This window comes from Ceratosolen solmsi, unplaced genomic scaffold (assembly GCF_000503995.2).
Source record: "Ceratosolen solmsi marchali unplaced genomic scaffold, CerSol_1.0 scaffold29, whole genome shotgun sequence".
Classification (NCBI taxonomy): domain Eukaryota; kingdom Metazoa; phylum Arthropoda; class Insecta; order Hymenoptera; family Agaonidae; genus Ceratosolen; species Ceratosolen solmsi.
The window spans coordinates 6,109,600-6,127,758 of NW_011948417.1; the positions used below are offsets into that span (position 1 = coordinate 6,109,600).

The 18,159-nt window shown below is 24.6% G+C and overlaps 1 protein-coding gene across 1 annotated transcript in view; it reads left to right on the top strand.

The window, feature by feature from the left end:
- Actbeta (inhibin subunit beta) overlaps window positions 1-17,032 on the top strand; it is a 58,749-nt gene extending 41,717 nt beyond the window's left edge. The window contains exons 4-7 of the mRNA XM_011496779.1: window positions 11,783-12,009; window positions 13,363-13,591; window positions 13,977-14,154; window positions 16,592-17,032. Of these exons, the coding sequence (XP_011495081.1) occupies window positions 11,783-12,009; window positions 13,363-13,591; window positions 13,977-14,154; window positions 16,592-16,832 (875 nt within the window). The 3' untranslated portion in view covers window positions 16,833-17,032. The remainder of the gene's footprint in view (window positions 1-11,782; window positions 12,010-13,362; window positions 13,592-13,976; window positions 14,155-16,591) is intronic.
- Window positions 17,033-18,159: the final 1,127 nt, after the last annotated feature.

Sequence of the window (18,159 nt, forward strand, 5' to 3'; positions counted from 1 at the left end):
GGAGGGAGAGAGAGAGAGAGAGAGAGAGAGAGTGAGAGATAAAGGGCGGGTAGAGGAAACAGCGCGGAAGTACTTATGTATAAAAGAAAAACAAAGACGGAAGAACCGCTTAAAGCGACGCATCGGCGAGTGCTGAATACGAGACTAACTCTATATCGAAGTATTAATATACCACATCACGTATTGATTCAACGTTTTTACGAAAGCAAGACGGAGCGCCTTATTCTTCCTCTATCGTTCGCGACGTTACAGTAGCGTCATCGACCTGACTGACCTCGTAGAGGAGCGCAACGCGCATCAGCACCGCGACTCCCGAGGAGAAGGGTAAAGAAGACACACGTATGTGGTATATATGCTGGATAGTGTAGAAAATCTGGATTTTTGAACTACTAAGGGCTAGGAGGAGGACAATCTTTTATATTTTCATGACATAATCTTTAATACCGACTGTGTTTTGATGAGTAGAGGGTGGCGGGCGGCCGAAAGATGCTTGCATTTTAGCAGTGCCACTGGTGTTGCAGAGTTGCGTAATCGTTATCTGTCCATTTAGAGATAATCTGAACAATGAATCTTACAACTGAAAGAGAGAGAGAGAGAGAGAGAGAGAGAGAGAGAGAGAGAGTCTGTGTGCGTGCATAAATAAGAAATAGCGTAAATGATAGGACAGGAGGTTGAAAGTAATTTAGAAAGTAGGTCGCGAACTTAACCCTTAACTGGCTTGGTCACACATTGATCTTATGTACAACTATTTAACATATTTTTACACCAATTATACATGAAGTATGTTTATATAGGAAACATTTATATTGAATTATATTGAAACCAAAACAAAACAAAAAAAAACAAAAAAAAATGAATAAACAATAAAAGAAAATAGGGTATATGCCATTTACACTCTTATTTCACAAATCTACTTATTTTAAAGAATTAAATTAATTCTAAAAAATTTTCAATCAATCAATAAATTTTGATCAAACATTTTTAGATACTTAAATAATAATGATAAAACATATTTCCATATTTCTTTCCATTAACATTAACTATAAAACCAAGGCAATTATGCAGTTCCATTAATTAAACTCGTTGTTATACTGTTTATTAAACAAACAATTTATTAGATATACTAGTATAAAGTAATTTGTCATTAGATGATAACAAATAAGATATTTTTTATACTAGAGTTTTATTAAATCAGGTGAACTATACAAACTTAGCAGGTTAAAGCTATTACATTTTCTATGAAGTACTAACGTAGTCTACCTCTATTATATATATATATATATATATATATGTATATGTATTTGTTACAATTAAAATTCAATTATTAATCTATTTATGATTGTACTTGTTCTTCTACAAGTATACATTATTCAATAAATTTAACATCTAATTACTATTAAAAAGTATAGAATTTCATAAATAAATTAATTAAATTTAATAATTTACTCACAGATTTCCAAATAAAACTTCTTTACTTTTGATAAGGTTTAAAATACATAAAAATTTTCTAAACAAATTTTATTCGATTTTATAATTATACATAATTTTAATTTATCTAATTTATTTAATAATTTAAATCCATTTAAAATTCAAAACATGAAATAGGTAAATTGTATGAAATTATATAATTATATTAATAATATAATGATACTAAGTTTATTAGTTCGTGCAAATTGAAAAGCTCAATTTTCTTAATGCATCACCGATTTTCAACTCTTTTTCGTTTTATATTACAAATTATAATTTCTGTAAATTACACTATCCTTACTTAATATCATACAGCATCATAAATTAATTTTAACGCACCAATCTATTAATAATTTCAATAATCATTAATTGCTTTTAATTATTGAAAATATTTTTTTATTAATTTTAATATTTAAGATACAGTCATGTAGATACTGCAATTTAAAAATGAAACGTTATTTCTTAAAGATAAGTTTATTATAAAGTAAACTTATGTGAATAATATTTATCTATTTAATAGTAATTAAAAGAAATCCAACTTTTATTAATAGCTGTATTATAATAAAATTAAAGTTATTTAAAATTTATGATTCATAATAACGATGAATTATATAAGTTTAATTCTATGTGGAGTTATTTTTGACAGTAGATTGTAGGTAATAAAATTAAATACATTAGAATTATTTAAAATACTTGAAAAACTTCTGGATAAGAGTATAAATATTTAAAATTAATGTAATTTAATTACATATCATTGTATTCAATATAAAATTAGTACATAATATTAAATATAATTAAAAAAAAGCTTAAATAATATTAAGTATAATCAGATTTTAATTAAATTAATAAATACAGTTTTATATAAATGCTTGTATTAATGCTTCGAGATGGTAGTATAATCATTGAGAATCCATTAGAATTAAGAAAAGCTTTACTCATTATATTGGCTAATAGTTGAATTGGTATAATTGTTTCTTATGTTATGTGTTTTCTACATTGTGTTAAAATTTCTTCTGTTAATTTTTTACAATCAAAACTTTCATTTATGTATACATTAATTTATGTATACTTATAGTATTTCTGTATAATAAATTGTTAACTTTATATATAAATAAATTATATTTATTATATTAAGTATAAAATAAATATAAATAATTAAATACTGAATAACTGCCTTATATGTATATATAATATTTCAATTTTAAATATTAAATTAACAAGCATAGTTATTTTATAAATAAGATATACGCGAACTTACTTGATTTTTAAACGATAATACTTATAACATTTTTATACCTCATTATATTTTAATAATTTTTTTTTTTTTAATAATTGAATTTAATTGAATTTAATATATTCTAATCATTTTCTATTACCATTTCAATGTGTTTAAACAATAACTGTTCTTTAAATTATTAATATTATTGAAAAAACTATAATTTTTATCGACAACTTAAACCCAATTATGAATGGATTTTGTCAAAATACTTTTTTTTATGTATTATCTTCCAATTTTGCATTGAAAAGCTTAGATAAAACCTTCCATTATTCGATTAATAGTAATATCCACATAACATCGATCAAAAAAAAAAGTAAACAGATTCGGTCGTGCTAAGACTTTTGACGAATTAGTACTTTAACTAATAATACTTTTTGATCAGAATCTCATAATCCGATAATAGTGCGTAATCTTACTATTAGAATACAACTCAAATATAACTATAGATTTTTTAATAAACATGAATAAAAAAAAATACGATAAAATAGAATAAGCCACTTAATAAATATATAAATATAGTTTATTGTATGTATATATGTTTAAAAATGAATTATTTAATAAATTTTAATACATGAATATAAATTTTTTTTCAAATTATTGGAAAAGGTTGTTGAGCTTTATTGGTCTTTTAAAATTTCAATAAAATTTATAAATCCTTTATATTTTTATAATTATGATTAAGAGACAATAAATATGTACGTTAAAAATATATTTAACAAAATGCTACTATATTTACTTTATAAAATATTGTAGCATTTACAACAAATCCATAGATCCAAAGGCAATTATCCTGTAATTGATACGACAAATATCATTGAATTGTAAACTATTGAGTTATTTTCAGAGAATATTAGAAGCATAAGAAAAGTAGGATTTATAATAAGTTAAATCGTTAGAGACATATATTAAATGTAAATAGTAAATATTAATATTTAATGCACAGGATAAAGTAATGTTTAAACCACCACATATTGCTATTGATGTATGAACTTCATTGAAGTAATAATTTATATATAACCAGCTATTTAGATTAAATATCAGAAAAAATCTAACCATCTAACAATCTAATAATATTGTTTAGGTATTATTTTAAATAAAATTTTGTCAATATAGTAATTGGAATTTATTAGTAGTACTTAGTAGATTAGTCGATTTTGTAAAAATTATGTGTATTAATTTATTTTATTTAATTTTTAATATATTTTGTTTAACATAAATTTATTCGAATAATTATTAATAGTTCATTTACACTGATAAGTTTATTTCAATTCACAGTTATTAGAAAATATAGTATTTAGAAATTAGAAAAATAGTACTAATAAACTATTTATTAATTAATAATGTTATTCTATATTATGAAAGTAATTTTTTTTATATTGAATCAATTCTATTAAATTTCACAATCAATTAGTAAAATTCTAGTACATATCATGAATTTGAAAATTTTTGTATTTATTATAATTCATATATGTAAAGAAAAATATACATAAACGTATTTACTTGTTTTTATTGCTCCAATTATTAATCAAATCAAAGAAATACTTTTATGTAAAATAATTTTAAAAATGAATAAAACTACCCAGTTTATGCTTATTAGAAATAACAATAAGACTTATACAATTAATTCATTTACTAATTAAAAGTTTTATTTTATTTTATTATTTTATTTTATTATAAATATTTTTCCAATTTTATTCTTTATTTATTTAATTTAGTGAGTAAAACTGTTATTCGTTATAAACTAATCAAGTTTAATCATTAAAAAAAAATATTTAAATATATTTAAACAATCTTGAAATGTTAAATTTTTGTTCTTATCAATTTTTATTTAAAATATTTATTTATTTTTTTATGTATTATTTTTTATAATATAATAACCACGTTTACATATACCATTTCCTTACTAATTGAAATAGTATATGTAATTAGTACACATTATTCTTCAATTATAAGTGTGATATTATTTGTCATAAGATTTATATATTGTAATATTAAAATCGACAGTTAAATAAATATGAATCGAAATGATATATTTGTTTAAAATTCTATAACTATTTTTCTTCGCACATCAATTCTTTTCCTGGTAAGAAATACATATATTTTATAATTATTTTTACCAATTATTTTTATAAATTATATAATCCATATACATACGCTTATATTTGGATGTAAGGTGGGCAGATTCTTAGATAAAAAATCGTATGAATAGAAATGTTGTATTGAGGTGTAAAAGTTCATTTCAGATCGGCTCACCAGCAAACTTATTATAAATCAAATGAGCCTTTTACAATATAAGACCGGACAAAAGATAATGTATAGTTGTTCTTGTATATTAACTATCACCTTGCTAGTCGAGAGGGATAGAAACTTATTGTATACTGCGCAGAAGTGTAATCATCTAGTGGATATCTCCGTATTACACACCCTATCGAGTTTCACATAATATCTATTCAGATGCACTCATCCCCCTATTCATTTATTTATTTATAAATTGTATTTATAATTTATATTTACAATATTGTATGGTATTATTTTAGATTAAGGCTTAAGTAAAATTTATCGCAAATAAATATTAAAATCATAGTCTTAGAATTATTAGAAATTTTATGTAAATTTTATCATTGGAAATGATTGAAGTTTGGATAAAATAATATATGACTTTTTAATTTTAAACTAGCTAGAACCTTCTAATTTTTTTTCTTAGTTCGTATTTTATGTGCCACGTAATATATATATATATATATATATATATATATATATATATATATATATATATATAAGAATACTTATGGCATATATTAAAAATTGATAAAGAAAATAATTCCTATTAATTTTAAAATTAATTTTGATATTTAAACTCTATATTGGTATCATATCATAAAATGACACCTATTGAATTAATATGCAGTAATTTTATATCAAATCTTTTAATTGAACATTGAACTAAATTTAATACATTCGGAATATTTACAACAAATATAATATAGCTTTTGAAATAATTGAAGATAAATCTAATCAATAAATGTAACATGGAATTGCTCCAGGAAGTTCGTAAAATGTAGCCCATCTTTCTCCAAGTACCTTTTATATATTATATTCGACACAGTTCTATCAAAACGCTTGAAAAAAAACTATCGGAAAAACCAGATGATTTTTCGCAAGAGCCAAAATAAATCAAGAAACATGCGAACACGTAAATCTATACCGATACAAATCTTTGCTACGTCTCTCTCTCTGTCTCATACATATACAAACAAACACACACACACGTGTATGTATGTATGTTTGTATGCATGTGTGTGTGTGTGTGTGTGTGTGTGTATGTGCACGCGCGCGTCTGTGTGTTATTCACTGTCTTTTCCCATTTATACTACTGTATTTATATAAATGAAATTTCTTCAATACTTCGCGAGACATGGATAAGAAGAAAATAGAAATTGAAAAGTGATATTGTTCTCATAACATGGAAAATAGATGGAGAAACAAGAAAAAATAAAGGAAGATTGACACTTAAAAGATTTCAATGAATAAAATAACCCTGTAGTGGAACTGTTATATGTAAAATCCGTGTTATTAGATCTTTGGTATGTGGTGTGAAGGGGTAACCAAAGAAAACGGTAATAAAGTAGAGTACTATCCGGCGTGGTCAGACACACATTCAATATATATATATATATATATATATATATATATATATATATTTATATATATTCAAGAGTCGACGTGTTTTTAATGAGCGTTGAAATGCTAATTAATTTTAAAGTAATTAAAATGACATTTGCTAAGACTGTTTCATAGTATTATTATATGAAATATTATTTTGTATATTACACTATATGTTAAATAGTATTCCTTATAGATATTATTTAATTATAAATATATAATTAAGCAATATTAAAATATTGCCATCTTAAATCAAAGAAAATTCTGATTTAGTGATCTTCCGCAATGTATTAATAAGAGACAGTCTAGTAATTCTAACAAATTAAAACATTTAAATTTGTTTATAACAATCGCTCATATGATATTGAAACAGGCGCAAGCATATTTCAAATAACACCTTAATTAATAAAGAATTATAGTTTAACAATTAACCAAAATATAATAAATAAATATAAATAATAAAATATTTATTTAATAATAAAAATATATTTTTACTGTAACGAAATCCTGTCTTATAAAAATAAATCATTAATGAAATAATTAGTTACAAAGAAATCTGAAAATTTTTAATGATTATTAATTATTTTCTAATCATAATTTTTGTTAAATAACAAATATAATTCTATATTTATAATAGATCTAATTTTATAAAAAGGTTGTTTTTTATTAAATTTTTTATAATTTAAAAAATGTATTAAACCACCTCATTAATATAATACACAATTTATTGAAAGTTTAAACATAACTGAAAAAATTTCTTTCGTTACATTAATATTTAGTTAAATAAATTTGCAGTTTAAAATTATTATACATTAAAACTTACTTTAAATAAAAATTTTTGATTGTTTGAGATTTGTATGTTATTTAAATAGTTTATTAAATACTAATAGTAGTTATAAATTATTTGGAATTATTTAATTAATATAATTTAAATAATAATTAATTGTAGTACTAAAATCTAATTGGGAAACATTTGGTGGTTACTTATCTTTGTATGTAAATAGTTTTATTCGCACTTGCAAACACGGGTGCGTAATTATGCTCGCAGGAACGTGTGTGCACATTATAAATATTATATATATATATATATATATATATATATATATATTAAGTATATATATATATTATATATATTAATTTAATACTGTAATTCTTAATGATTTAATTAATCGATCTACAATTCCATAAGATTCAATATATAATTATTAACGTCAGTTTCAGATATTATAATGTATTTTCTACGTTAAAAATAAACATAATAAAATAGCACGAAACCTCAAATAGGAAGTCCATTCATAAAGTGTTTTAAAATTAATTCAAATAAATATACGATAAAAGTACTTTAAATATTTTAGAAAAAGAGCAAAATTAAAAAACTACGTAGACAAATTTACAAACAGATGTAAGCATGTGACGCAGACTGATGCATTTATAGACAAACGCACACGTATGTATGAGAATGCGAACTGTATACTCACGTGGAAAAGAGAATAATTCTCAAGGGATATATGGTCCACTCGAAAGAGAAACGATTTCGAACAGAAAAGAGGAGAATGAGTAAAATAGTAAAAAGAAGGAGAGACAGTCAGAGAGCACAGAGAGAGAGAGAGAGAGAATATGATGTCAGAGGAGATGGCAGAGTGAAGTGGTTAGGGGTAGTCGGGTGTAGTGAGGCAGTCAGGCAGGTTAGAAAGGGCGGAAGGCAGACGGGCGGCAGACGCCCAATGCTTGTCCCCTCCAGTGGCGCGCTTCACAATCCGTGACTCACCAAACCGTTAAGGGATGTAGCCGCCGCCTCTGTCTCTTCCATACACCTTTGCACACATATGTGCACTTATCGATGTGAGTGTGTGCTCGTATCGCGCATGTATAAAATGATGCTCGCAAAGAGTCGTTGCGCATACGACGACATACTTCGCCCTCTCAACTCGCACCCAGAAATGAATGTCACGCGTTACTGCAGTCTGCAGTATTTCGAATTCCGCGCTCAATTTCAAATGTTTTAAAATCCCTGCATCATGATTTATTTAGGATTGAATTCTGAACGTATTTATATTTTATAGTATTTCCATAAAAATTCTAAAGTTACTATAAAATTTAATTGATAAGTTACTATTCCTTATGCTGCATTTTAAGACTATCCTTAAAACACCAGAACTGAAATTATAAATCTTACATTATTTAATAATATAGTAAAAGCCTTATCGGTAATAAACGTTTATCAAATTATAAAACAATGTTTGGTTAAATCTAAAAATGTTATAAGTACTTTATTATCGTGCTATATTCAAAGGAAAACTTATAATAAGTCAGTAAACAAATTATAATACATCATAAGTATTATAATAATATTATACTATTGCTTATCTATTTCAATTTCAATAACTAGAAAGAATGCATAACTAATAATTTAATATTTAATATTTGATATTTGATATTTGATAATATCTAATGATAAAAATATTATAATAATATACATTTTGATGTTGAATCTTGAGAAACTCACCAATACTGAATTATCAAATAGAGATAGAATAATTTACTATTCAAAGAAATATAATCTTCACATGTTAATTGGATTAATAGTAATATTATATGTGGCTGAACTAAGTTAAAAAAAATTACAAAAACAAATTGTGAAAAATTTTTTTTTACAACTACAATTGTTTCATCCTTATAATGATCTATTATAACCATTATACATAAATATAAATATAAATGTAAATATAAATAGGAATATAAATGAAAATATAAATATATGTTATTGAAACTTTTCTTTCTAAAGGTAGAAAATTTAGAAAAGTTAGTAATAAAATATGTATTTTACATGAAAATATTATGACTAAATCAGTCTACATTTTTTAGATTTATTTAAAATATAAATTTTAATGTTTTATTAGGGCCTTGAATTAATTTAATATTAATATAAATGAAAATATTATTCCTTAGAAGTTAACATATCTTATATTAATTCATTAAAATAAATAAAATAATTATTTGTTTTATTTTCTGTCTTATTATATGATTATATTTATTAAATGATGGTCAAAAAAAAAAAAAAAAAATATTTCAAATCATTTTATAATTAATTAAATAATATTATAACTAACCGTTATAAATAATTGTTCTTAACTTGTTATTAGCGCTTTCTAAAATACAAACACTCATATTTTTGGAAAACCTAATTCGCATTTTAAAGAAAGTTAATAAAGTTGAAACTTTCGATACATCGAAAAATTTGTACTTCTACCAACTTCATTCATCTAACATTTTTTCATTTATCTGCATTATTATAGAATATCTGTCGCGTAATTTTATATATTAAAAAATAAAATCGAATAATTTAGTTTATAATAAAATGAAATTGATAAATATGTTAAATGTTTCAATTAAATTTTTCTTCGTATACTGATTAATTTCATTACGAAATTATAATTTGCGAAAAAGAATAATTTTAGAAATACTGTAATTTTTAGCAACGTGAGAAGACAAGTTTATAATAACTTTGACCTTACTTGAACTCTATAGAAAGTTCATAAGAAAAAGAATCAACATTAAATGTAATCTTTTATAATGCATGAATGTATTATAAAGTATTATGTGCGGTTTTTACAGATGGATATTAAATTCGGAAGAAAAAAAAATCGAACAAACTTTCAATTTATAAATATTTAAATCGCTCAGTAGTTATACTATGTAAAGAAGTTCAATCAGAAATATAAAATACAAATGTCCCAGTGAGTGAACAAAGGGAAGATGAACTAACGGAAGAGGTAGAGAAAGAAAAGAAAATAAAGAGAAATCGATCCTCTCTGTATCCCTACTCTCTGGAAGACGAACCTTGGAACCCGTCTCTCCGGCACTAGAGTACACGACAGAGAATATCTCCGAGCTACGATATAGTTGGAAAAATATTGCGACAATATAGTTGGGCGAAGTTACACGGTACTCGACGGATGAACTCGCATTACGGGAGGGTCCGGGATTTATAGCAGTGCAGTCTGCCAGTCGATAAGCAATGTCCGACGACGCATTAGGCTGACTTCACACACACACACACACGCGCGCGCGCACACACACACACACACAACTATACGAAATACATTTCTAGTTGCTCTCTTCTCTTTAGCATTCGCTCGCGTTGGAAATTATGAAATTTTATCTGAAAAATTCCCTAAACTAAAATTCCGTCGCTCAATGCCCGCGATCATTGTAAGCTTTTCTTAATACCAATTTAGTGATTTCTTTTCGCTACTTTCACGTGCAGTATTTATCGACATTCACGAAACATTAATGGCAAATATAATTGGCAAATTAACAATAATGATTAATAATTCATGATATTTTTTTGGTACTCTGTAATCAATTATTTGGCAGCTTGAAATTATTTGCGCGTATAAAACGCACGAGATAATATTTTCCTTTTTACATTGTTTTAACACGATGAGTAGTTACTCAAAATTATTTTTCCATAATTTAACGTTTTTAATATACTTTTTTGTCTTTTGGAGAGAAAACTTAGAAATGTGCTATGGTATAAAATTATGTATTTCTAATATTTCAAACATCAAACCCTTTTCGTTCTTAAGAATAGAAAGCATATAAATTTACAATTCATAAGCATAATATACATGAAAGTTATTGTAAAATAGAATTGCTCGGTTGATTGTATACATTGATTAATACTTCTAGTTCATGCCCATAAGTTCATGATGGCGCAGACACTGGAAAGGAAAAAAGAATAGAGAATATACTTACGCCACAGTCTCATGTCTCTTATGCAATAACTCTATTCAGTCATACATATTGAAATCGTCAATAAAAAATTAATTCGATGATCATTTTTAAAATACATGAGTTTTTTTTTTTTTTTTAAAGACTAAAGGCAAATAATATTGTTAACGTAATTATACATTATGAAAATAAAATAATAACAATAAAGGCATATGAGTTATTATGGAATTCTTTTTTATTGAAAAAAAAATGCATTTGTGATATGATGTAATTGAACGCGGATTACATTAAAACATGCCTAACGGTACATAAGTTTATAATAAAATTAGCAGAGTAAAACTATATGTGATTGATGCAAAATATATACTTGATAATTGATAGATTGAATATTCAATACGAGTCTTAATCTAAAAATCTATTAAATTCAATCATTTGCATAATTTTCATAGAAATATTGTATAAGAAACATAATAACAATTCGATACGTCTCTTAGGGTATCTTTCATTAACAAGTGCTTGCAATTAATTTTTTCATCATTATAGCGTTAACTAATTTTCATATCAACTACGAAATCTATTTAATTACTATATTAATCTATAATGATGATATTTTATTTAATTTATTCCTGTTATTTTCAGGACGAACATTAAATCGCCAACCATTGCTGGATTTTCCACTGTCAAGTAGTGAGCCAGCACTTGAGCCGCTAAGTATCAAAAAAGCCACATTATGGGCCCGAGTTGAAGTGAGACACGCGCATCATTCTCAACATCATCGGCAAAATGCAAATAATCATAATCAACGAACGATTAAGCTTTGGGTGTTCAGAGTGCGATGTGGAAATGCAACACATTTACGTGGCAAGGTACGTATCGTGAAAAAAATGAATATTGAATTGAATATAACATTGTTTTATTTAAATAGTAAACAATCCTTAACCAAATCTTACTTACTTATTATTTAAATATTAAATAATTTTAATAAATTGTCTCATCTTTGTTGCCTAATATAACAATTCTTTAACAAATTTAGGAAAATGATTAAATTATGCTATGCATACGTGTTTTATATCTTTTAAATTGCTTAAACTAGGAATAAGAAACTTGGTAGAAAGATCGGATTATGTAGAGGGAGAGGGAAACTATCAAAAAAAAAAAAAAAAAGCAGCAAAATAAAGTTTTGAGAAATCTCATTTAATTTATTACCATTCAATTCTATTAAATTCTATTATCCTTTCTTTAACCATCTCGAGCTATCTATATAACTTAATGTAAAATCTATTTTTCTTTATATACCTTCTCATAGGATCAGTCCTATTTTTAGAATTTCGATTAAGTATAACATATTATTTAACACACTTTAGCATGAATTTTATAATTATAATTATGGTATTTATGTGGCTAGATCTTTAATAATATTCTTATTCTTTTTTCTTAAATTATGCTTATGATATAGAATAGCCGTTCATATAAAATAGTTAATATTAATGTTCTAATTCATTTTACGTTCATGGAAAATAGTTAACGAAATAATAACGATTTTTCATAAATTAATAATATGTTGATTGTCAAAATTGTTATCGTACCCACGATGCTGAAATATATTTTTCATTACCAATGAAGAGTAAACATTTTTTTTTTAACTTTACGTCTATCATTACAAAAACTCTACGTCTTTAAAAAAAAAAGTATTCTTATTAAAATAAGGTTGAAAAGTTTATAGAAAAGAAAAAATTAATAAGATAAAGGAAATATAGACCTTAGTGTAGATAATTTAATTAAATAATAAAAAAAAGTCAATTATTTGTAAATAAACGACGATTTATCGAGCTATATTCCCAATCATTTTATGAAAAGTTATTTTTAGTAAATCTAACTTACAGATTCTATCATTATCATATAGTATATTCGATTAATTTTATCTTTTTTAAATAAAAGATAACAAAAATTTTCGCTTAGTCGATATAGCATTTTACGTAAGAAATATCTTTAAAAACTTAATAAAAAATTCAATGCCTAAAAAATTTTTAATTAATATCAATAGTTAATTCCGTATTATAAAAAAAAAATAATAAAATAGCTCGTAGTATTCGATCCATAAAATTGTTTATTTTTTATTTGACATATGGTAATATCGTAGGAGAAAGGAAGGATTACGCAGTTTAGTGCAATGCCAGATAGTCAGAAGTATATTGAGCTTATCCTATTACTGATTACAGGAACTCGGTCAACATCTAGATATGATAACATCCCTCGTTGTGAATATTGGTCAGTTAGGTTGGCAAAAGTTCGATGTGACGAGAATTGTTGCTGACTGGTACCAAACATTTAATAATAAAGACAAACTCACTCTTCTCATCGACTGTACGGGATGTGGCTCACACGTGCATGTCTCTACGTTCGGCAATCAGTCGCCTCATATCGTTGAGCCCAATTTGAATATCAAAAGTAAGTATGTTAAATATACTGAATAGTCCTTTATATATTTCTAGCACTACTATTAAAAGTAGAAAGGCTTAAGCAGCCTATCAATCGATAAATATTTAGTCCCTTACAATTTAATCATTATTATTGAAATATTTTTATCCACGTGTCTTTCTATATAAAGTTCTTAACCTTTGACTAAACCTTTTGGGCGTGGCATGTACGTATACGCGTATAAAACAACTAATTACTAGATAAACGTATAAGAAATACATTCTCTATTAATATTCATAATTAAAAAAAAAAAGTGGATAAACAGAATACACTGTATTTACAGATGTCTGTAATTTAAATAACTGACGCGTTATAACGTTAAAATATTAAATATTTTACTATTTTTTTTTTTCAGATACGCATGATTCAGATCGTCCGTTTTTAGTTATAAGAACAGACCCCAGAGCTGTGAAGAGAGTGAGAAGACGAGCGATCGAGTGCACAGGTGCAGTCAAAGGCCAATGTTGTAAGCAAAGGTTCTATGTAAGCTTTTCGCAACTGGGTTGGGACGACTGGATAATCGCCCCACAAGGGTGAGCTATTTTATTTTTATAGAGATTTATGATCTATTAAATATAGACAAGTGCAGATTTTTTATTAAAAATATGTCGATACGATGATTTCAAAAGTAAATATATTAAATAAATGTAAAACAGAAATGCTTATACTTATATATTATCTCTAATATATTCGTTTGAAATGAATTTTTATATAATACTTCTTAAGCTGTTCAAATTCTATGCATATAAAGTATACGTCGAATACTTCTAATTATGAAATATAATTATAAAATTTTATAAAAAAATTCTCACCTAAATTATATATATATATATATTTATATATATATAATTTATAAAATTTTATAATTATATTTCATAATTAGAAGTATTCGACGTATACTTTATATGCATAGAATTTGAACAGCTTAAGAAGTATTATATAAAATATAAAAGTATTATATATATATAATTTAGGTGAGAATTTTTTTATAAAATTTTATATATATATATATAAATAAGTGATGCAAACAAATATATTCAAATACATTTATTGAAAATGTATGATAAATGCATTATATATATATTTATAATGAAATTAGCTATCAAATTTAATTGATTGAAATGAATGAAATATAAGCATATTGGTCAATTTTTTAAATAAAAATTATTGAATCCATTCAAGTACATGTCAAATATAAAAGAATATTTTCATAACTTAAATCAAAATGTGGCCTAATTTTACAATTTCATCTAATGTGATGTATTGCATGAAAAAGGGTTATGTCAAGGTTTTGGCAGTGGACTTTAAAGTATTTTCTCACAAATATTGATTTAAAAAACTTAATTTACATAAAGGTCAATGATTATATATAAGTTATATAAATTAATAAACCTACTTCTCGTTAAATAAAGTAGGCCAAGTTTCTTCATGCATATGTATATATCAGTTGTACATATAATTGAAGAAATTGCAGTTAAGAACAATTTGAAATACTAATTTTTATTAAATAAAAACCTATTTAACTACTAAAACTAAATTTAAACTAAATTTCAATTGGAAAATTTTCTATACAATAATCAGTATTTTATAATTTAGGCATTCATGAAAAAAAATTTAAATATCTGCATATAACAGAAAATTATAAATACAATTAAAAATTTAATAGATTTAAACAAATTTTAATTTATTTAAAAAATTATAGCGATAAATTTCAAATAACGTTTATATTCCATATATTTTTTATTAATTCCAATATTTTAATAATTATTAATAAATTTAATAGCTCGATTGAGCTCATAAATGCATAAAATACTTATTTTTTATTTTTATTTGGTGAAAAGAATAATGTAAAGCTTTGGATTACAATTTATATTTACTGCAATGAATGTAACATTCAAAATTTATTTCTTTGGCATCTTTTACTTCGTATACTATATTTTAAAAGAATTTTCTCAAACTAATTCATAGAAAGATTAGATATTTATTAATGTATCCAATCAATTATTCTAATTAAAAAGATTCTTTAGGAACATATTAAATCAATTGTTTAAAAAATAATTAAATAATAGCAGAGTATTAATAAAAAAATCTATTTATTTATTATTCCACGCAAATTTGTTTTTATTAATTATGTTAATGTTTTAATTTCATGATGATGACCAGGTATATATTATATTAAATAGTAAACCGCATCATAATTAAATATCAGGTTTTATCAGTAGAAATAATTTAAATATTTTTTAAAACCTTTATGAACTGAAAATGGACCAATATATTTTTTGTGCTTTAGAAATAATACACAGAATATAATGAATTAAATAAAATTACTGATTTACTATCTATAATTTTGATATTTTATCTTTATGAATATTAAAATATAATTATAATAATTGTGAATAAAAAATTAATTGTCATATCTTATACGAATTTGTGAATATATAGAAGTATAAAAATGAAATAAATTATTCTGCCATTTTTACAAGATATTCAACTTCATCTTGCTTTTAGTTATATTACATATATTTAATTTATTTTATAGAATATAGAACGACCTTTAAGTTATAAATCTTCTCTATGATTAGCAGAATGTAATAATATAATATATTATTATGAATTTTATGAAATTTTATTGAATCAATTCAAATGACAGTTTATAAAATTCAATATTTATAAATATATATATGATACATATATGTATATTTATTAATTTCTTCTATGTAAATAGGATTATTATTTACTGCATATAGATAATAATATTTATAATAATTAAATATACATCAAAATATAATACGGTTAATGTCATAACTTTTAGAATAAATTTAATTTACATTAGTATTTCAATTCTATTAATCAATTTACCTAATAATTATTGACTTATACTGAATTTGAAAATATGTAAAATAAATCTAATAAATAAAATTTGATAATTTCACATTGTGTAACAATTAAAATATCGGGATGTTATTTTAGATATTACGCGAATTACTGCAGAGGTGATTGTGCGGCAGGACACAGAACACCTGACACTTTTCCGAATTACTACACTCACGTTATCGAAGAATATCGAAAGATGGATAGACTCGCCGGAATGCAGCCCTGCTGTGCGCCTCTGAAGTTCTCTCCAATGTCGCTCATCTATTATGGTCCAGATTCGAACATAATTAAGCGGGATTTGCCGAAAATGGTCGTTGATGAATGTGGGTGCCCTTAGGTAAAATTAATCAGATAGAGGAGTAACAGATTTATTAACGACGCAACAACTGTCATTTCGGTACATAGTGGATAAATAAATTAGAATGTAAACTAGATATAAGTAGAATTAAATGAGCAAAAAATACATACAGAAGAAACGGAAGAGAACGATGATGAGAATTATTTAAAACTTGTATGCCTGTATGTAGGTATGTCTGTAGATTCAAAAGAATCGAGATAGCGAATTAAGGAGAAAGGGATCGAATTAGATTCAAATATGAAAGAAAAATTATAGTATAGATATACAAACTATTAGAAAAAAGAAGAAAAGAGAATATAACTCGTGCACTAAAAGTAAAGAAAATTTTCACATAGATAGGATTAATCAATGAACTTATGATAAAAAAGTGTGTGTGGTTATGCTATTATAATAACACGTGCGTGAGCGCATCTATTTTCATGCATTAATTATTGTATGTGTGATAGAATGATAAACAGAAAGAAAGAGAGAGATAGAGAGAGAGATAGAGATAGAGATAGAGAGAGAGAGAGAGAGAGAGAGAGAGTAAGAGAGTAAGACAATACGAGACAGAGATATTAACAGTTTGCTAGAAACATATTGGTCTGCAAAGATTCTTATCGAGAGCTTAGTCTTTTTTATTTGTTGCGAATGTACTTTATGCGTACATGTACATATGAAATGATTTATCCGAATCTAATATATTATATATAAATATATTATATATATATATATATATATATATATATATATATATATATATATATGTATGTATGTATGCACGTATGTATGTATGTATGTGTGCACGTATGTATGTATGTATGTATGTATGTATGTATGTATGTATTTATGTATGTACGTATATATATTTATATTTATGCATATATATATACATATATGAAAGAAAAAATTGATTAAGGTTTAAGTATAAATAATGAGCTGTTAAAATGGAAACAACTCAAATCTAATTGCCTTGTTTTTTATGCAATACCTATGAAAGTATCGAGTAACGATTTAAAACAAAGTCCGAGCACTATTAAAAAAATCTATATATATAAATAATATATATATATATATGCATATACATCCGCGCGTGATAACGGCAAAAGAAATTTAAGCGCGATAGCAATGGGCGGAAAATAATTAAGAGTTCAAAAGCTCTGAAGGAAATTACTATTAATTATATTATTAATGAAAATAAAATAATAAATGAACAACCTAAGGGATAAGAGAGTAATACGTAAGTTTTGAAAATTTTACAAAGCATGTTGAATTACCAGTTATCTCAAAGACCGAGTCTGTAAACTTTAATCGATCTTAGGGCATT